This window comes from Chaetodon trifascialis, chromosome 16 (assembly GCF_039877785.1).
Source record: "Chaetodon trifascialis isolate fChaTrf1 chromosome 16, fChaTrf1.hap1, whole genome shotgun sequence".
In the NCBI taxonomy this organism is placed as follows: Eukaryota; Metazoa; Chordata; class Actinopteri; order Chaetodontiformes; family Chaetodontidae; genus Chaetodon; species Chaetodon trifascialis.
In genome coordinates, this window is record NC_092071.1 from 23,458,250 (window position 1) to 23,480,145 (window position 21,896).

Below are 21,896 nucleotides of genomic sequence, written 5' to 3' on the forward strand. Positions count from 1 at the left end.
CTACCATTCAATGTGTTTCTATGAGATTCATCTTACATCAGTTAAAATGGTTAGGACCAGTGCTTTGCAAGGATATAGAAGTTATTTTTGTCATTAAAGGTGTAATTACTTAGTGACTATGAGGGTTTGAAATGTTTTTACATGGGATGTTAATCCAAATTTTGGTTGAATGTAGATATTTCGTTGTGAATCAGAAGAAAATAAAATCACTGTGGGTGTTAGTGTTGAAGGAGTTATTCCACTATTGACTAAGGAGTAGCACCAGAATTTTTTCAAGACTTCAACTTGTGGAGAGACTATTTCAAATCACAAATTAAACTGATCTCTTTAATATTAGAGAAGTAGTGTATGTCAGTTCTGTTCTACTTTGGACTTCCCTATGAGACCAGCAGACAGCTATGTTTAGCTATGTTTACAATGGAGACATTACATGAGAGGACAGTGCTGTATATAAAGGTACAGTTTTAGCATTGGTATTTTCAACATGATGTAACGAGATGGCAAGCTATATATTTCACTTTCCTCCTGCACCTCCCTGTCTCCTGAGTCAGGAGAGAATCAAGCGGCAGGCTGGTTTGACAGTGTACAGCAGAGAGAGAGAGCAAGACCAGTCTGTTCTGGTTTTAAAAGTGGTGTCACCTTTTCAATTTCAATATTACTAAAACATTCTAGTTTGAAAAACACAGTGAAAAACAAGGTAGATCCAAGAACTAAGAGCTTACAAGGTCAGGTTATGAGAAGCTTGTTATTTTAGGTTGTTCCCATAGTGGAAAACATCCAATAGTTCTCCACCTACTCTAGGATGAATCCCTACATTTGGGCACTGCTCAGGAGAAATGAATTTGCGGCATCCTACAGTTTGTTCTCCACCAGACTCTTAATTTGCACCTCCCTGTCTTCTGAGTCAGGAGACAACCTAGCCTTGGGCTGGTTTAATGGTACCAAACACAGAAGTACTGTTAACTATATGACTATATCCACATTATTATTATTATTATTATTATTATTATTATTATTATTATTATTCCATCGTGGTCTGTCACAACTCTCCTCGCCTACCGAACAGCACAATGCAATAATGATGTTTGTCCTACTATTGCTTTTAAATGACATATATCCAAAGCATTCCAAGTTGTAAAGCACAGTGGAAATACAAGGCAAAAACCCAGCACCAACTCTTACTGGTCCTTACAATTTTAGGAGATGAGGAGATCCACATTTTAAGGTAGTTAAGTTTCCACAGTGGGAAATGCCTCTTACATATTCACCATAAAAATTGGCACATATGAGCAATGTTTTTCCTGGATATTCTATTGAAATAATCAAATGGAAGGATTTATCTACTGGTTTATTACCGGGAATTCCCATAGGTAAATTTGGTAGAGCTCACGAGACGACCCTCTGGCAAATACTGCAAGTATTTAAGGTTTGCAGAGGGGGGTAGGCCACAAAGGATGCCTCCCTGGTGCGTCTCAGTGTGATAAATGTAAATCTGCCTTCACTGGCCGACAGACTTGTGCACTCTCACCACTTCTTAGCAGTCCAGCCTGTAAAATGGCATTTCTTTTGGTGGATGATGGCACACTTTTCCCTATTGCTAAAGCATCCCAAGATTCTGAGCCCAACAAAGTATTTGAGTTTACCTTTCACCAAAGTCATTCTTCCCTGTAAGCTGTTGGAACCCAGACCTCTCTCATACACACACTGTCACTTTTACTGATGGGGCTGTGTGCCACCAGTCTTTTGTTCCTTCAGAAAGATTTCATAAAGCTGTTATGCGTTAAACATGAGCCCAAGGAACATAGTGGACGTTGTAGTCGGACATGCCACAGCTTATTTGTTGTCCACAGACATGTGTGCAGTGTACATAATCTACATCACATATACATATGACCTGATGACTGTTCTTAAATTTTCTTTGTCCTCAAGCTAGATATCTGATTTAGTAATTTATTGTCATCTTTTACGTGTGAATGCCGATGAAACTTACTTCTTATGTGCTGTCTTAACATGGCATCAACACTTCATGCTATGTGGAAGAATAGGTGATGCATATGCATGTGAATAATACAGAAAATAAAAACCTGTATTCTCCTCTCTGTCAGGTGTGTAGAGTGTATAATAAATGTGATCATTTTAGAGCCTCGAGTTTGGCATTATGGCCGTTGCCATCTTGTTTTTTTTTAGCAAGAATTGACTGTGTTTGGACAAGAGGGTGGAGCTGGGAGGATGCATTCCCATGCCTTTATCCTAATTGGATCTGACTGAGAATCAAAGGATACACTATGCTAGCGACTTGTCAATCATCTATTTTATTTTAAATGGGTGTCTCAACTGGTGGTCTCAAAGAAGGCAAGAAATTCCACAAATTAACTTTTGACAAGGCACACTTATGAATTGAAAACCATTAGAGGTGACTACCTCATGAAGCTGGTGAAGAGGAGAGTGGAGAGGAGAGTGTGTTAAATCCCATTCCAATTATGAGCATCAAGAATTAATGAGCATATTGTGCGCATATACATACAGCACAACCGGAAGCTGTCAGACTGGTTCAATTCATATTAGTGTATATCATTAGACATTACAGCTATCAAGAAGAGTATGTGTGAGACAAGTGTGTGGAAAAACTGAGGAAATTAGTATATTTATTTCATCAGTACTACATCAGTTGCTTCTGGTGATGTTGCTGTAAGATTAACTTGGTCAAGTAATGGAAGTGTTTTTGTGTGGATGCAAGGATGACTTTTAATATTTGTCTATGTCTGAAGACATCCCAATGGAATGTATGAAAAGTTGTAGTCTGTAGAGTTAAGAGTTCAGCAAAAACTAGAATGTTCATCAAGTTATTGAAACAAGAAGAAATGCCATGCAGTATTTTCATCGAGCTTTCTACATTCTTTTTCACCATTTGAGGTTTGACTGGCGCTCATTTAATAATGCACCCTCTTCTTCTGCAATGGCATGATCACACCCATCCACACCCGGAGAATGCCATCTACTGTGTACAGATCCTTTCAGACACAACGTGATGGCATCACTGTGTCTGAAAGGGTCTTGTTCCTAAAAAATGCATAATGGCAGTGAGTGAAAACAAGCATTCATTTGTAGTTTCTTTTGCTGATTTTCTTGAAATTCAGTTAAAATTTGCTATATATTTGGATGGAAACCTAGCCGTTCACTACATAAAAAGATGCTGCATACACCAGAGCTTTACCCTTAGTGTTTTGTCCTGTCAGTGTTAACTGCTTTGTGAAGTCTGAGTGCCTCTTCTACTCCATCATATTAATACTCAACATAATCATCACACTGTATCAAATCACACTGGATCATAATTTGCAGACTGCACTGTGTACACAGATGACAACAATCTGGATTTTTGTGTGAATCCAATTGTCTACACCCACTGATCATATATCAGTGTGTGATTGACATATAAATACGTAATATATGTATGTTTCATTCAGTGTACACCTGCTGTTTTACTGAATGACAATAAAGTTTGTCTAAAGTCTAAATGGAGGACTGTTTCTAACAGACTCTTAATGGTCACTCAACCTGACTGAATGTACACAGGTGAAACAGGGATGTCAAGTGATCTGTGACTCAAATTGCCTGGTGACAAATGCATATGCCAATTTCCCCGGGTCGGCACATGACTTGTTCATCCTGGTGAATTCTAGCATCCCTACAGTCTTCCAGGGGGACACCCCTCTGGGTGGGTGGCTGCTAGGTGATAACGGCTATCCACTGAAAACGTGGTTGATGACGCCATATATCACACCGTCAACAAGACGGCAGCGTGGTTTTAACGGTGTTTTCAGCAGTGCTCGGTCAGTCATCGAACGCACATTTGGGGTTCTCAAAATGTGTTTTAGATGTCTGGACCGGACAGGTGGTTCATTAACATACAGCCCTCATAGTGTCGCTGCATTCTTCGTGGCATGTTGCATTTTACACAACATGGCTGTACGATGTGGATGTCACTATGAACTCATAGAGGACACATTAAAGGACTTAAGACGGAGAGAGGCTGAACTACATGTGCCAACTGGGAGAGCAGCAGAGCGCACGGGAGAGGAGGCTTTGTCATTAAGTGAGTATTTGCAGTTACATCAGTTCAAAAAACATCTGACAATCAATAACTTTCCACACTAAACAGATAGACAGTACTGAAATAAATTTTGCAAAGGCCGTAGATACGGCCCCTGCGAGCCTGGACCTCTCGGACCAGAACGTCAGTCTCCTCCTGGGAGAAGTTTGGGCGTCGGACACTTTCTTGCGCGGGCTCAGTCATCCTCGAAACTTACCATGCACCTCACCAGCGGTGTTTTTAAAGGTGAGGCGAGGAGCTGGTGTGATTGGTGAAGATTGGACTGGGCTGTGTCAAACCCACTCCATGCCTTCTCCCCTCCCTCTTTCCGGGTTGCACCGCTGGGTGGGACAGAGAAGAGAAGAAGGAGGAGTTGCGCCGGCGGCGCAGTGCACAAAAATACCAAAGTCTGCGCCACCACGCCCCATCAGCGAAGCGGACCTGACTTTGCACCACGCCTGCGCCGCACCAGCTGCAGAATTGAAAATAGAGCCCCAGGTCTGCCCTGGTTGTAATAATTTGGGGACTGAACAATAACAGACTGTAGGTTAAATCCTGTGCACTCAATAGTTGTTTTTTTTTTTTTTTCAGACTGATTTTGGGACATATTGTGTGATTTTAAAACTATTTGGAATAAGTATATGTTATTTGTTTTAATGTGCTGTTACTGTACACATACAGTACACTTATGAAATCCAATCAAATATCAAATTGTATCCATGCTTTTTGTCACGATTGACAAAATTGATATTTGTCTATGAAGTCATTCCAATGTAACGTATGAAAAGGTGTAGTGAAACAAGAAGAAATGCCATACAGTATTTCCGTTATGTTTTCTATATTGTTTTTCACCATTTCAGGTTTGACTGGCACTCATTTAATTACGCTATCTTGTTGCGCCCTCTTCTTCTGCAATGGCATGATCACAACCATCCATACCCACCCATACTTTTTGTCACGTTAATTTAAATGTGTCAGGGGAAAAAAAAAATAGCTCATACCTCAATTTGCTGAAACCTAACGTAGCTATAATTTTTTTTTTTATATTTTTGATTGCGGTCATATACTCTGTGTCTAGGTCTGGATTTAAGTTACAATTCAAATGACCAATTTATTGTGCCTCCCCCTGCAAAATAAATGTGATGCACTCCTTTATTAATAATCCTACCACCACGTCTGATTCATCATCATTCCATTTGGAATTCTTATAAACTGTACGTCAGCTGTCAAGCTAAGCCATGCACCTACAAGTCAAGTCATTATTAACATAATCCATTGGTTGGCCAAACCAATATTTTACAGTTACTTTATTTTTTAAACCTATTCTTTCTGATATAAAGAGATACATCTGATGAACATGATTTTGAACAGGGGTAAAGGTTCAAGATTGTTTATTTTTTTAACCTGCAGTGACAATCTATCTGTCTGTTGCTTCAGGTCAGTAAAGTACCATATTTTAAACTGTAGTCACTGAATTTCAATAAATTTTAGTCCAAAGACATGATCCAGATTTGTGATTTCCACCATTACATATTTTATTGTTGTTTGTTTGTTTTGAAAATAAAGATAAAAAACAAACAAACAAACAAACAAACAAACAAACAAAAAAACGTTGAATTCCTGCATGCTTTCAGCACAAAGAACAGGTAACACTTTAATCAAGATCCTAATTAGCATTTAGCAGCGGTATATAACATTTTTCTAAATGTTTTATAGCACACTATAACGTAGTTATAAGCAGACATAAGTGGAAGTTGTATAGACAGATAAATGAAGTTTAGTAATGAAGTTCGGGAACAAGACCGCACCTCAAACACGCCTTAATTATGCCCCAGGCTATTTAAGCGCTCCTGATTCATTCATCTCCCCTTCGACTCGCTTTCTGCACCCATCCCCCCAAAACCCTTCATCTTCTATCCTCTTTCCCTCTCTCTCGTCTCCCATCTCAAAAAAGGAACCACTGGGGGCTCAACTGAAACCCAAGAACATCAGAAGAGACAGCTGCCCCACCCTGAGTCTCTACCTTCCCCGGCTTCCTGTCGTCACCTAACTATCAGTTAGCACCAATCAAACATTGCACCATCCACTCCTTCGTTCCCTCGTTCCATCCCCTTTTCCTTTTGTCCTCTTTAATCTCCCCCCTTCATCCCTCACCCCTTGACCCTCATCTCTTCATCCCTCAACCCTCTTTCTTTCATCCCTCCTATCCTCACCCCCGCTCTCCCTCATCCCAAATAAGACATATTAAATGATTGGAAATTCGTATCTCCTTTGTTAGTGAATGACAATATAGTAAAAGACAGCTGTAGTAATATAGAATATGTTCATCCATCCATCCATTTTCTATGCCGCTTAGCCGGAGCCTATCTCAGCTGTCAACGGGCGAGAGGCGGGGTACACCCTGGACCGGTCGCCAGCCGATCACAGGGCACATACACACAACCATTCACACTCAGACTCACACCTAGGGGCAATTTAGAGTCACCAATTAACCTAATGAGCATGTTTTTGGTCTGTGGGAGGAAGCCAGAGTGCCCGGGGAGAACCCACGCATGCACGGGAAGAACATGCAAACTTCACACAGAAAGGCCCGACCCGGGAATCGAACCGGCGACCTTCTTGCTGTGAGGCATGCGCACTACCTGCTGCACCACCGTGCAGCTCATGGAGTATGTTTTCATAGAGAAATTAGAATGCTGTACATTACACTTAAAAACCTTTATATATGCATTCCAACTGAGTTAGCGCATAGTGTGTCATTTCTAATTTATTCTAACATTTCTAAAAGTTTATATACGGCTAATAAATTCTAAATTCGGGGGACAAGACTTTCTTGTGTCTGATTGTGCAAACAAAGTTGTAGCTGTCCATTTTGGGTTTGTTGTAATGCATGTAGCTGGATGAACTACTGAAAAGTAAAGACATGAAACAGACTTCTTCAAAATAAAATTTAAATTAAATGACTGAGTCCATGACTATTTACTCTTACCACTAAACTGCTTTCATGTCTTTGACCTTTGATCTTTCATATACATCATATCCACGTTTCAACAGTAGGTATCAAAGTGACGTAGTTCAGATTACCAGTACATGCATATGGGCCAAGTTTTTTTATCATGAGGAGGAGGGGATGGTGGTGGCAAGATGACGAAGCAGCAGAGCACTGTTTGAGAAATCTGTATTGTTAAGGCAACAATGGGACATTTTCCAGCCGTGTTTGTGATGACAAAAATGGTTACATTACTTCAAAACAGGATCTTTTCCTAACCTTTACTAAGTGGTGTTTGTGCCTAAACTGACCTTAAACACAGTACTCTCACAACATACAACTGAAAATTGAAATGTAGAGAATCATAAAGTTTGAATGTAAAGAAACATAAAGTTTCATCAGTTGTTCGCTGAAATGTACAATGCCAATTTTTATTCTGCCAACTGGGTTGCAGTCCCTTCGGGACCCGTAGCTCCAAGAAGCAACATGCCTTTGTTTTAAACAAATAACAGGTACACAAATGCTGCAACAACACCCCAGAAATACCCGAGTCTGTGTCCAGGGCCAAATTGCTTGAGAACTAATTTCACCTGTCTCCACTGATTGATATTGACTGAAGGAGCAAGATCAAGATTGGCACCACTGACAGTGTTTTCCCAGAGCAGCTAACACGGGAGGGGAACTGTTCCCTTACCTGTACAATGTAACCATGATGCTTCACATAAAGCTCATACTCCGAAGGATATTCATTTCAAATATTCACAACTCCATCATTATTATTTCACAATTATTTGTCTAAACTATTTGTAATTTGGGTACATTACATCTGCCGTTATTACTCATAAAAATCTCATTATCACCTTCAAATCAGACTAAAATGGCAAGTTTAATTTCTGGGTATTGACAAAAACTCTGCTAAATGAGGAAAGGTCAGAAAGGTGCTTAATTGAGACTTTATTGCGACAAAATAAGCCATATTGATCACTTTGCTTAAAAAAATCATATTTATGTACACTGGTTTGAACATCTGCGATCGACTGGCAACCGGTCCAGGGTGTACCCTGCCTCTCGCCCACCCATTGAGTTGCTGGATTATCCACAGGCCAACAAAGCCAACATTACAATGCACTGGGCTCAGTAAGCGCTGTACAGTGTGTAGTGTTACTGAAAACCAGTCCCTTATTTTCTTTTTTCAGTGCAGACTACTCAATATACGTCATAGGTTTACTAAAATTCCTCAGCATGAATTCCTGTGGGAGCTGGATTCTTGGATGTTTTTGTTTTTATAGGCACAACGCACACTTTGCGAAAAAGTAAACAGTAGTATAATATGGATCGAAGGAGTGAGGCAATTCATTGTGGTCCTCTCATCTACACAGAGTCATGGGAAGAGGCTTAAGTTGGGGGTACTGTAGTGGAGGGTGCATTTTATGAATATATTATCATGCACGTCAGACGAGAACATACAAATAACCAAGACATACAAAAAACCAAGACATAGTTTAAATCTATCTAGTTTCATCTAAAAGGCTGTCTAGTACAGCACACAAAAAAATATTTCAGTTTGCACAATATTTTAACAGAATAAATGCATTACACTATTTAATCCTCTAATGTTAATTCTGTGACAGAGCGTGGACATTGGGAGCGTGCATGCACACACTCACACACACATGATTGTCAGCAATTTCAGTGATAACAGGAAAACAAAAGTGTGCCAGTCCTGTGCCCATTGCACACGATGGACAAGAACATATCAAATATGCACAATATGTTAATTGACACAACAATATAGCCAAACACATTTTTTGTGTGATATTACTGGGTAATGATAGCGTTAAACTGCTCTGCAGCAGCTAAAACCAAATGCTTGACCTTGAGCCGAGTGCTCCAGTTATATAACTCTCAGGGGCTGAGGAGGAAACGTTCATGTATATATACTGTGTGTGTGTGTGTGTGTGTGTGTGTGTGTGTGTGTGTGTGTGTGTGTGTGTGTGTGTGTGTGTGTGTTTGTGTGTGCACACATATGTGCAGCCCTTGTTCACACAGGTCTGCATATATCTTTTGAAAAGCTGCACCAATATGGATGATGAATATGGCAGCAAAGAGCAGAACAGCTTGTCTAAGATGGAAAACAGTATTGTGTTCTGGGGGGTTCATAGTTGCAACAAGTAACAATCAGCATCTGCAACTGGACTTTCTGTATCTCCATGACAGTAATCTATTAACTGTGGCATGCAGTTTGAGATTCACATATAAGCATCAATAATTAAGACACTGCACAGCTCCAGCACCTGAAATCAAGGATTTCAGCGATAGCAGCACCATCACACACAATCTGAAGCAATAAATTTAGCAAATGACCTTCTATTTCTGTGTTCAAAGTTCTATGGCTCAGTGTCAGTAGCATTTACAGTGATTCTGACTGCTGGAGATAGAAGTTCAGAGTGTTGCCTTTCAAAAGAAACCAAAACCATGTAGTCTTACAGAAAAAAAAAAAATAAATAAATAAATACAAATCATTTAATTGAACCCTGTCTGTTTGGGCTCAACTTGGTTGAACATGAGCAAGCACCCTTGCTTGCACAACAGCAACACAAAAGACACATATATTTTGGAGCTGACTGGGTGCATCTTAATTTTCCACACTTGCTTGTAAGACCATAAAAAATGTTACTGCTTTTGCCATAATACAATCTGCAGTTGTCTGTTCTTGAAAAAGAACAAAGGAGAAGCACCTCCTGAAACAAAATATTATTGGGCCATGCTGTAGGCATGGCACCTTCATAGCCTCAGGGTTAAAAAAAAAAAAAAAATGGGAGTTTAATATTTTGAAGCATGCATGCCTGGAAAAGTAGCTACAATGGCCCAGCCATCTCTGTTACAGCTTGACAACTGTTCTGAAAGATTGAAGTCTTAGAATGTACAATACACTCGAAAATTAAGCAAAACTACATCTGTGGGTAATTTTTCATTTTGTCCTTTCCTCATAAGCATTACCTTTTCAAGGCTGTGGTGAGCAATCCCTGCACACACTCAGAAGGCCCCCCTCGGAGTGCTATAGACACTTTTTTTTTGGTACAAGTGATTCCATACGGGCGGCACGGTGGGGCAGCAGGTAGTACGCGTGCCTCACAGCAAGAAGGTCGCTGGTTCAGTCCCCAGGTCGGGCCTTTCTGTGTGAAGTTTGCATGTTCTTCCCGTGCATGTGTGTACTCCAGCTTCCTCCCACAGACCAAAAACGTGCTCATTAGGTTAATTGGTGACTCTAAGACCACCCTTAGGTATGAGTGTGAGCGTGAATGACTGTCTTGAGTGTTGCCCTGCGATCGACTGGCGACCAGTCCAAGGTGTACCCCGCCTCTCGCCCGTTGACAGCTGGGATAGGCTCCAGCCCCCCCGCAACCCCGGAGAGGGATAATCGGGTATAGGCAATGGATGGATGGATGGATGGATGGATGGATGGATGGATGGATGGATGGATGGATGGATGGATGGATGGATGATTCCATATCCCACAAGGAACTAAACATCTCCTCACTACCTGACCTGCGTGTGATTAGACTGTGAGAAATCAGACACAAAAACAGCCCTTTTCTGCTCTGAGGCAAGACTGCAAACCACTGAGTTACTCTGGCATCTCTGTTGGAAGCTCACTAAACATCAGAGAGCTGGTCAAAGAAAAGCTGTCTTGAATAGTAACTGGTTTTGGACAAAACAAAGTTGAGATAAATCTACAACTGAAGGCAAAATACTGGTTCCTCCACCAGCAGCCTGCTCGGTTTCTCATCCTGAAAAGCATTACAGCCCAATGGATGAGACAGAGGCACAGAGCAGACTGCATGGGGCGAACATTGTGTTTGCTTGCTGTGCTGTGAGTTTGAACCAGCATGCAATGAAGAGAGGGGGACAAGTTCAGTTGTTACAGGCCAGCTGAGGCACGAAAAGACAGGCAGAAAAACAAAATGACAACCAAAAATGAGTCTGCTGGCTGAAGATGTTAACTTGTGGTGTTGACATATTGAGAGATTTCAAGTTATTTCTAGCAATGATTGTAACAATAATAAGGTTTTTTTTCTGCACTGGTGTCACAGAACCAGGAAGCCAGAATACGCCTCTAGCTAGGAAGATATGTATACTATGTAAGACTACCTCTTTTGACACTATTTCTAAGTGTCCTAACTCAATAGAAAAAAAGTTTGGCTGAAGACAATACTGTTGCAGTGCTTCAGGGACAGTCAATAAGTGGGAGACAGTCAGGCTCTTTGCTCATTAAAGAAACAGAACAGAAGTCCTTAAAGTTGGGATCAGAGTGTAACTACCACTTCATGTTAATTCAGAGTCCTTGGCTCCTTCTCTGCCAGTCCTAGTCCTTGGAATAAATATGCTATGCATTACAAAGCACTCTAAGATATTATTCTTTCTTGTAATGTGACTTAACTGCAGTCAGTCCACTCTCTGTGTGCAGTCAGGAAGCAGATGCCCTATATTCCTGAGGGTATCAGCTGACAAGGTCACTGAGCTGATTGATGTTAGCCTCCAGAGTCCTTCTCTGTGTACAGGTTCAACACCAATCTCCATTTCTGAGGTGCTCGAAAGGAGAGCGCCTGTGGGAACAAAAGGCACCACTAACATCCCCCATGGACTCCCTGGTCTGTGTTCGCCATGAAGGTGGTGATACTATACTGTATTCATTCATTTGTAAGTCCAGGATGTGACATAAATCAGTGCCCCTTCTTACAAATTGTCCCCACAACACAAAACTCTCACAAAGTTTTATGGTAAAACTGTGTTCATCATGTTGGATGCTGGTGTAATAGCATTACACCACTATTGGGCATAAAACTGGCAGCACGGGGAAAATACTGGGCCATGCTATTTCCCTCTGTGTCAACCTAAATAAACAGTGGGGTTGCTGGCATTAATATCAGCATACTCCCTACATGGTAACTATAATTATGCATTACACAACAGAAGCCATACAGAAAAACAGCACGAAAGGCAGTATGGCCAACTTCCCTTGCATTGTAAAAAAAAAAAACATCTTATGTCTCTTCAAATGTTTTTCCTGCCCGAGGACAATAGCCCTTTTAATATAGTCTGTTCAAGGTAGGAACACTGAGCTATTAATCTGCCTTGCCTACTGTGTAAAACATGCCAACATAGAATTGGGGACATTATCCCACCACTCAGCAGGGAGTGGAGACAGTCACAGAGTTGAACTGACATCTGTGTAAAAAGGGTTAGGAGTTAGTATTATTTTTATTTTTATTTATGTATTTATTTATTTATTTATTTATTTTTTGGAGGACAGTAAATAGTGTGTCGCAGTAATCGAGATAATGACATGAATCAGTTTTTCAGCATCTTTTTGGTTTCAAAAAAGTCGCATTTTGGCTATGTTTCAAAAGTGAGCAAAGAAGGTTTTCATCACCTTGTTGATGTGGGACATGAAGTTTAGATCTGAGTCCAGGATAACAGCAAGATTTGTAAGATTTAATCCAGTGAGTTCATTTCCTGAGATTATTAGGATTTCAGTTATGTCCTCATTTAATTTAAGAAATTATTGCTCATCTGTTTATTTATTGCCAAGAGACAGTTTGTATTGGAGTCTATAGCTGCAGGATCATTTGGTTCAGCACATATGTACAGTTGTGTATCTGCGAAGCTATGGAAACATACATTGTGTTCTCTAATGATGTCACCAAATGGCATCATGCATAGTGAGAGCAGTAATGGACCAAAGCAGCTGCCTTGTGCAACCCCAAAACAGATGTCATGCTTCTCAGACACATGATCACCAAGACTGACGTAAAACTTTCTCTCTTTGATGTTTGTTTTAATCCAGCGCACAGAAAGACCAACCAGCTGTTCAAGACGATTGATTAAGATATCACAATGCATCGTATCATACGCTACAGATCTAAGATCTAAGAGGACAAGAACTGAGACCTTATTTTGATCAGAATTTAGTCTGAGGTCAGTGATTACAGTATTTTAGTCAGAGCAGTTTCAGTGTTGTGGTTTGTTCTAAAGCCAGACTCTTTAAGAAAGGCATTCATTTGCACTGAAACTATCTTTTCCACTATCTTACTGATGAATGAAAGGTTTGATATTGGCCTGTAGCCAGTGAGTGCATTTCTATCGAGGTTAGGTTTCTTCAATCACAGCTGTTTTAAACACACTGGGGAAGATGCCTGTTTGCAGAGATGTATTTATAATCTTCAGGACAGGATCTGAAACACTGTCAAACACCCATTTTAAAAATGTTGTAGGAACAGGGTCAACACATGAGGGCGATGAGTTAGACTCAGTGACAGTCTCTTCACAGTTTGATGTACAGAGCTGTGGGCAGGTAGGTGCAGTGCTGAGCAGCTGATCAATAGTGGAGAATATTATTCTAGAATTTCCAGCATTCTCTGTACTAATCTTGGAGAGGTAATCCTTTCTTGCCAGAAGATGATGCTTGTATGGAAAGTGTCCTGAGAAAACTTTTGTTGTGATTTGGTGCTATACAAATAAAACTGAATTGAATTGAATTGAATTGTTATAGACAGTCATGGCTTCTTACTATTACAGTGAACTGTGAGCCAAGCCTTCCTCCATTTTCTTTCAGCTGCTTGACAGATTCTCTTCCTCTCATTAACACTGCTGCTGCTCAGTCAACCTCTTTTTAACCTTCAGTGGAGCAACAGTATTTAAAGCAGGTGACAGGAATATGCACTATAAACTCACGGTCAAGTCCATGGTGCAAACAAGCTCCCTTCTTTCTTTGCCCTCTATAGATGTAACTTAATGGCACCTTACTGTGGCGGGCCTGAGAGCTTTAGCATTAGATCATGGCCCTGACACAGCAATCAGCTGGTACATGTAGGTGATTTCAGCAACATAAAGTAACACTGTGAAAATCAGAGAAACTAGCTAGCAAATGGAACCTTCAAACATGAAAACGAAGTAACATTGTTTATTCTTTGGGTGTAAATCAATGTATTACTGGGCGTGAAATGTAGAAAGATTCCCTGCGCTGGTAAAGTGGCCACTGCAATATCTCTGCATCTCTGGGACATGGTCACCACCGCAAACAGTGAACAAACAGTTCTCAATACACCCCAATCATACGTAAAATCCAATTATTATTCTAAATAAAGCAAGTAAGACTGAAGTCTGCTCTGAAGAGATTTCATGTCTACTGGTAACAGCTATTGAACATTTTGAACTTTTTATGTGAATGCATTTTTTAATCAGAATTTGCCATTGTAATACCTAATGTGTCATTATAATACCTAATTGTTGTGAAGAGTTATGCTGGAGCTGTCTTGTGGTTTGCTACTATCATACCACTGACAGACATTGTTGCTCTGTCATGCATCATGATTATTGGGGATGGTACATCCCTACTTTGATGTAACAACACAAAGCACCACCACCAGTATTTTATTGGTGTATCAAAGACCAGCTTCATCCGTTCGGCAGATCTCGTGGCAGCTTTTAGTTTCAAGTGTGAGTTTACAGCATCCAGATGGTTGGGTTATTCAAGGTCAGGAAAAAGGACAGATAAAATCCATGGGGAAGTATAATTGGAGACTTATACTTCCTTGTCTGTGCGAGAATATGCTTGTCTATTGTTTGATTAAAACCATGGCCTGATGCTTCTTGGCATCAATTAAAAGTTAATGAGATATCATCATGAATTATACAGTGTGAAAAATACTCAAAACTTATTATGATTTCATGAAAGTGATTAAAAAAGAGAAATCTGAATTTATTCTCAACGAAACAAAGCAATTATTCATTTTTTTCTAAAGTCATATTAAAATCTCAAACGGTGTGATCTGCGTCCACTCAGGGGTTGTCAGCAGTCTCTCCTTGTTGTAGTGTATTCTCTTTGTGATTCTACGAGTGGTATCTGATACTGATACTTCATTTAGTCCAACTACATGATCTAAACCTCAAATGCAGACTGAGGACCGTGGTGCTAACTGTTTGTGGAAACTCACTACGAAGGAAATAGATTTCAGCATAGTAGATAATAAAGGTCTGAGTACTGACAGTTGATTTCAAAGGACTTTGCAATGAAACTGAGCCAGGACATTTTTCAACATACCATGTCCTAAATCAATATCTATCAGCAATCTGAAATGAAATCGAGATTGAATACTAGTTTCATCACCAGGTCTAATGCTTGCAGAATTCCATCTAATGACACCATCTAAAACAGAGGGGGAAGATGTGATTTGATTGAAAACTCGCACTGGCCAAATCAAGACATGAGCAACTTGGGTTTACAATTCTCCAGCTCAAACAATTAACACCCAGACTGCAAAATAATAATAATAATAATAATAATAATAATAATAATAATAATAATAATAATAATAATAATAATAATAATAATAACACACTGTTCCAGGACTGGGAGTGTATACTACTGTGTTCAGGTCAAAACCCTAACCCTGGGGACTCTGGGAATATAGGACCTTGGAAACATAGGACCCTGGGAGAGCACGTGTAGAATTGGGGAATATATCACCCAGGGGAGCTAGGACCCTTTGTCATTTTCCTATTATTTATTATCATTTCCCTATAAATCTGGGGAACATAGGACCCTCGGACCATAGGAGAGCACAATTGTAGAACTGGGGAATACAGGACACTGGGAACACAGGATCCTGGAAACATAGGAATGACTGCTGCAGGTCTTACCTTGAACGATGAGATGCACTTTTGTGGATTTTGGTTTCTTGTTTGTAAGGATTGAGCAGACATAGGGCCCTTCATCATGGACGTCAACATTTTGGATCTTGATGCTGTACTCTGTGACTGCTGTGTTTTCCATCAGGATGACACGAGGGTCCAGAGACCACTTCTCACTTCCTGCAAAAAGAATGGTGGTGCGATTGAGCCACGCCACTCGAGATACTTTGCTGTCCACATTGCATCTGGAAAGTAGAAAGACAGAAAACGCAGAAAAAAAAAAAAATTAGGCCTTTAGGATAATGCTCTGTCTCTGTTCCATGAAACCTCCAATGAAAACACTACTCAAAGAATAGAAAAAAATTGGTCATTTGACATCCAGTGATTAGGAGCTATTGGTAAAAGCACTCTTTGGAAGGTACAGTTTTGTTGTGGTTGTGGAATTTTGATGAGAATGTAGTTCATAACAGAGTGCACCGTAAGACTGACAACTTTATATTCTTTGGCATCTGCAGCTGTGGCTCATTACAAACTAAGAAAAATTTGTAAAGTTGTTTTTTCTTATGGAATGGAGTAAAAAATTTAAAGTCAGGTACACTTAAATTGTCTGACTGTCACTTTTAGAGGTGATAATCATGAGTTGACAAATGTCCAACTGATTACTGTCTTATATCATCAAATAATATTTAAGAAGAAAAACGCTCCACTATGTCCACCATTTAGTCTCTAGATGTGTATGTCTGCTGTTCGGTGCAGAGCCGGTAGTGTTCATAAGGTTTTCAGAGCTTTTCCACAGAAAACAGTTGTCTGCTGTGGTCAAACACCATGAGAGTGGTGAGAGTGAACCAAAATGCTAAAGGTGTGGGCAGGAAAGCTAAACAATTAGCAAAATTATTCCAACTTTATGGGCAACAGTGTACATTAATCAACAGTGTATTAACACTTTTAGATAATGATAAAATCTGTTCAAAGATTTTTCAGCAATCAGAGTTTAACATAATTGGACACTCCTCACTCTGGGAACTGCTTCCAAAATATAACAAGCTATCAGAAGAAAACCCTACATGTCAACAGTAAATGTTGATTAGTGATGTGTGCCTGGGTTGACATTTACATTCATTATCAAAAATCTCCATTTCTGCAAGAAAGCTTTTGCATATTACTCAAATAGTAACATGAGTGAATTTAATATAGTAGTATGTGATGAAAATGATAATAATATATAAATCATTGTTCACTATTTCAGATGTACCTACAATACCTTTTTGCATGTTCATCTGACACCAGTAACATCATACAAGTACTGAGAGAATCTGATCTGTTCCCATAAGGGAAAACTGAGCATGTATTTAAACATTAATTCACCAAACTGCTTTGTCAGCAAGGGCTGGTAACGGTACAAGCTCAAGGATCGATGCCGGCTGTCCGTGATTTGAGTTCAAACTGGAACGCTGTAAGTTTTAGCATTTTTATGTTGTTTTACTGTTTATTTTGTTGGTTAGTTTGTTTAACTTGGCTCGAGCATGTTGAGCCCACAGACTAAGAGCGATGTTGGACTAATGTTGTAATATTCAGGACTGCTCAAGAGGACTGTCACTGTTGAGCCTCATTTGAAGCAAGCAAAATAATGAGAGTAGTAGGTTACATGCTTGGCACTGTTTTTTCATGTTGCTTTGTATGTGTTTATACTGCAGCACTAGCTCTTACATAGACATTCCCTGAAGGAAACGATATAGCTATATGTCAAAAATAAATGAATTCATTTACTTGGTAACATTGTGTAACTTTGTGAAAGCAAGCTGTCTCAGACCATACAAAGACCGTTGCAAAGATGTAACATTAGTGGCCGGCTCTGCAGTGATATTCCCCAAGTGTTTATTTTAGAAGGGGTTATTGTGATGACATCCATGCTAGAATTGCAGCTAGCTGAAAGCTAAAAACAGGAAATGTATACTACTTCATGCCATTGGCGCAGTTTTTAATGGACAGTCTTCTTGTTTTCAGGAGGGGGACCTTAAGGAGGACTAGAGCAAGTACTGGTGTTGCAGCAATGGACAGTAAGAGAAAAATAATCTGTTTTTGAATTTTAAAGCATGTAAACCTGTTCTAGTAGTCACCTGGAATAAAAGCTTTAACCAGAAAATGTCTTCAAACCAGGATTTGGTAGAACATTTACTGATAACATTAGCAAAAGAAGCAAAGACATTTCAGCTTTGTGTGCCAGGTTCTTTTTTTTTTTTTTTTCATTAATGGATGTTATAAATTTGGTATGAGTTTGCAAAGTCTGAAAACAGTTTTTGTAATCCAAAATACCCTGAAGTCCATGTAAGCTCACAAAAGAGGGCAGATGGATTCAATGCAAAAATCATCAATGTCTGGCTGAGTAGTCTGCAGGTCTCAACACAATTAATCACACACAGTCCATATACATACTGTATGTAGCACATCTACCAACGGGCTACACACAGACAGCAGTGTTTGTTAACCCCGAAGTCACACAGAACATTAAATAAGAGCAAAGCAAGAAATTACAGGTTCACATCCTGGCCTACGGTGCAGTGTGTGTTTGATGAGAAATGGAGGGGATATGAAGGTGTGAGGGGAATTCAAGGAATGAGGCTGTAAATGGACTCTACCTCACAGACTTTAAAATGATTTCACTTTTGCATATCACTAATACAACTTTAAGGTGTGAGGTGTTTTTAACATCAACCAGTGTTATTATTGTGGGTGAAAATGAACCCATAATATGGACACTGGAAGATTCAAAAGGTCAACAGAAGCTTAGCTAATGACAGTGGGGTAGAACAGTGGTAACCAACCCATCAATCATGATCCTGACTATTTTTGAGTCTCAAGTTGATCACAAGGCAAATAAGTTGAAAGGTAAACTGTTATTTTCATCAATCAATACCCCTCAAGCAGTATTGGGGCTGTATTCGTTATGTTGTTACTAATTACAGGTGAGCACTTCCTGTTGTTTTTGTTTCACATTAAAAAATAAATAAATACATAACTAGGGGATCACATTGAGACTTTTATTGTGAAGCAACTACTGAAAATGTATTTCATCAAAGTTAGTTATGTCAATTTGCATCACTGCTTTTTCCCACCATAACTTTTGTGTACAAAATGTGTTTCATGGGTTTTCAGACAATCAGTTTAACATTTTGCAGGGAGAAGAAGTGCAAGCACAGACAATTTGTGAGAAGCAGTGCACCTCCAACATGTCATCAGCGTGAAAAATACCTTTTACCTTGTAATCTTGATGGATGGTTGGATGCTGTTATCACAACTTCTGATTGCAGTTTCTCATGGCAGTGCATGCTACGAGTGTCTCAGTCCACAGCACGCCCAAGGGATTAGTTTTTTTGAATGCTATGCACCATTTGCTGGTAGCAGCTTTAGCAGCACAGTGACATGCAGAGAGATGGAGCTACAGATTTTACAGTATCTCAGGTAAATGAAAGGTGAGGTTACAAAAAAGCATATCCCAGAACAGAGAAGTGTGTTAGTGTGTTTCAAATGTATTTTTGAAAATGTATCATTAGCAAATGTTAAATATGAAACAAACCTATTTGATACACGTATTGCTTTGAGCAAAATATATGAGCAGATACATGGTTAATAAATCTAATGTTTTGTTGATTATGACAAGTTGTATGAGAGTGTGCGGATTTGTGCGGCTGTGTGTGTGTGTGTGTGTGTGTGTGTGTGTGTTCACATACGTACAATATAGGAAAAGAGAGAAAGGATGTGCACACACCAATGCAGATTTCAACCAAAAATGTCCCTAACAATGTTAAAGCCTAAACCTACACCCTTGCACAGAATATTACTGTATTATTTATGTCTATCTCCACTTTCCTTGAAGAAATATACAGGAACCAATTTTCTACAGGGGTTATTCATTTTGGAGAGAAATGCGCCAATAGCAAATCCTGACAACAAACAGATAAAAATGTGAAGTTAATATTAAGGCTAGCTCAACATACTTGAAAACCCTTGCACAGACTGAAAAAGCTGAGAAAAGCACTCACGTATTTCTTCTGTATATGAAAAAAATAGGTCATAAAATGTAAATATAAAAGGTTATCTCCCTCCACTGTTATTTCCCTGGCAGGTACTGCAGTGGTAGTGAAGTTGAACTTATACCAAGTTGCTGCAAAAGGAGAAAAGGCAGCAGGTGAAGGTGCAACAAAGCTTCTTTAACACATTTTTTTTTTTCGTTTCCCTCTGTAGTTACTCTTTGAATCCACTGGGGGAAAGTTTTGTTGAGAGTCCATGCTGTGTTCAGCATTGTCCTCCTTCATATTCATAATGGTGCACACGGTAACACAGGAAGCTGTTTCCTCTGCTTACTACTGAGTCACTCCTGTGGAGCTATCAGAGGTTAAGTGCTCAAGAGCACCTTGTCAGTTGCAACTCTGGAAAAGAGAGCATGGGTAATCCTTTTATTTCTGTGGAAAACTATTATTCCCAGCTGGTACTGGATTTAAAACAAGTGACATTCCAGTGCCTTTGACCTTTAAAAGGGAAACTGACCCACTTACCTGCAGGGATATCTCTTTATCCAGATAGCTTTAGGTTGATTTGTCCAATTTTTTATTTATTTATTTATTTATTTTTTGAGATTCCCTTGTCAACCCCAACAACGGAGTTCATTTTTGGTGATCACAAGCATAAAAAATGCATCTGAAAAATGTAAGCACTGCAATATTACCATAATGTTTTAACATGGTAAGTTCACTTGCTTTCTTATATGCAGAACTATACAAATTGTTTACAGCAAGATCTGTAGATGTAACCAAGTAAGTAACCAAGTTAAGACTGAAACAAGAAAGAAACATTCATGTTTGAGTTCCACTGAATTGGGGTACTGATGCTTCTATGGTCAATATCCCTAGACAAAGTTCCGGATGTTTATATTCTTTGGGGCAAGTGTGCTTTAAAAAGCACAGTGTCCAAAATGACTTTACACTCCTGGGCCTATTTAGTTGTTTACATATAAAATGAACATAGTGCTCCAGCTCCAACAGCACTGTTCAACAGGTATACAGAGAGAAATCAATCATATAAAATGAAGAGATACCAGCCTTTCTACTAACAGGAGACAGAATGTAATGCAGACACAATGACTGGCTGGAAACCTGGTCTATTTCTGCTACTAATGTTACTTATAAAGTATACAAAGTACATTGAACACAAGGGGGGCCACCAAATATGTGAATTTGAGTATTTAACAAAATGTTGAAAACATTGACAATCAGCTGATTGTTTGTTGTTGTAGAGTTGATGCAAAGAAAAATATAGAGCGATGTTTGTAAGAAGCATCTCCATGTGAGGTATTCAGGTCATAGTTTCAACAGGGTTTTCCTCAACTAAGACACCTTGCTGACAAGATGGTACATTAGGTCCTAAACCTCCATATCAAACAGCAGACAGCTTTTACATTGGCTGCACTTGTGAGATCCAGTATTTGGAGAGAGGCCAACAATGGGTGGCACTGTCAAAAACTGTCCTGCTGTAACACTCAACTGACACTCAGCATACTTTTCATGCTTGTGCTTGGTGTTGTAGCTTGTAGGTTGGTGAGATAAAGTCGCAGCTAATTAAAGGATAATTTCAGTGTTTTTTTCTGTTTTTTCTTTTAGTTTACTTTTGTTCTAAGTGATGCTCTTCAGATGGAGAGATTGGTCAGTCCAGCACAATTGTCCAGCCTTTGTCATGATTTTGTTCTTGGTGGTTTTTTTTCCCTCATTAACATTATTTTCCTTCCTCCTTCTCTGTCAGCAGGCAGCACATGAGAGAGAGGCGGGGGGTCGATCTCCTCAGGAACGAGCCACACCTGACACACCTGCACCTCATCGGCTAATCAACTGGCTTCTTAAGCCAGCTCCAGTTTGACTCCTGTGCCAGACTCTTCTCTATGCTCTTGCCATACTAGTCTAGCTCCTGATTTTCGATCACCTGTCTCTCTCTCTGCGTGTCTCCAGTGTTCTTGGTTCCCTAGTGAGTTTGCTCCTGGACACTTTGAGTTTCTTCGTCCTGCAGTCCCGAGTGAGTTATCACCCTCGTGGTGTTTTTGTGCTCTGCCTTTATTTTGCTACTTTTCCCGCAGTG

At 39.7% G+C, this 21,896-nt stretch overlaps 1 protein-coding gene across 2 annotated transcripts in view; it reads right to left on the reverse strand.

Moving 5' to 3' along the window:
• Positions 1-21,896, reverse strand: part of opcml (opioid binding protein/cell adhesion molecule-like) — a 404,549-nt gene that overhangs the window by 91,070 nt on the left and 291,583 nt on the right. For both annotated transcript variants that reach the window (XM_070982328.1, XM_070982329.1), the window contains one exon: positions 15,783-16,018. In XM_070982328.1, coding sequence (XP_070838429.1) covers positions 15,783-16,018 — 236 coding nt within the window. The remainder of the gene's footprint in view (positions 1-15,782; positions 16,019-21,896) is intronic.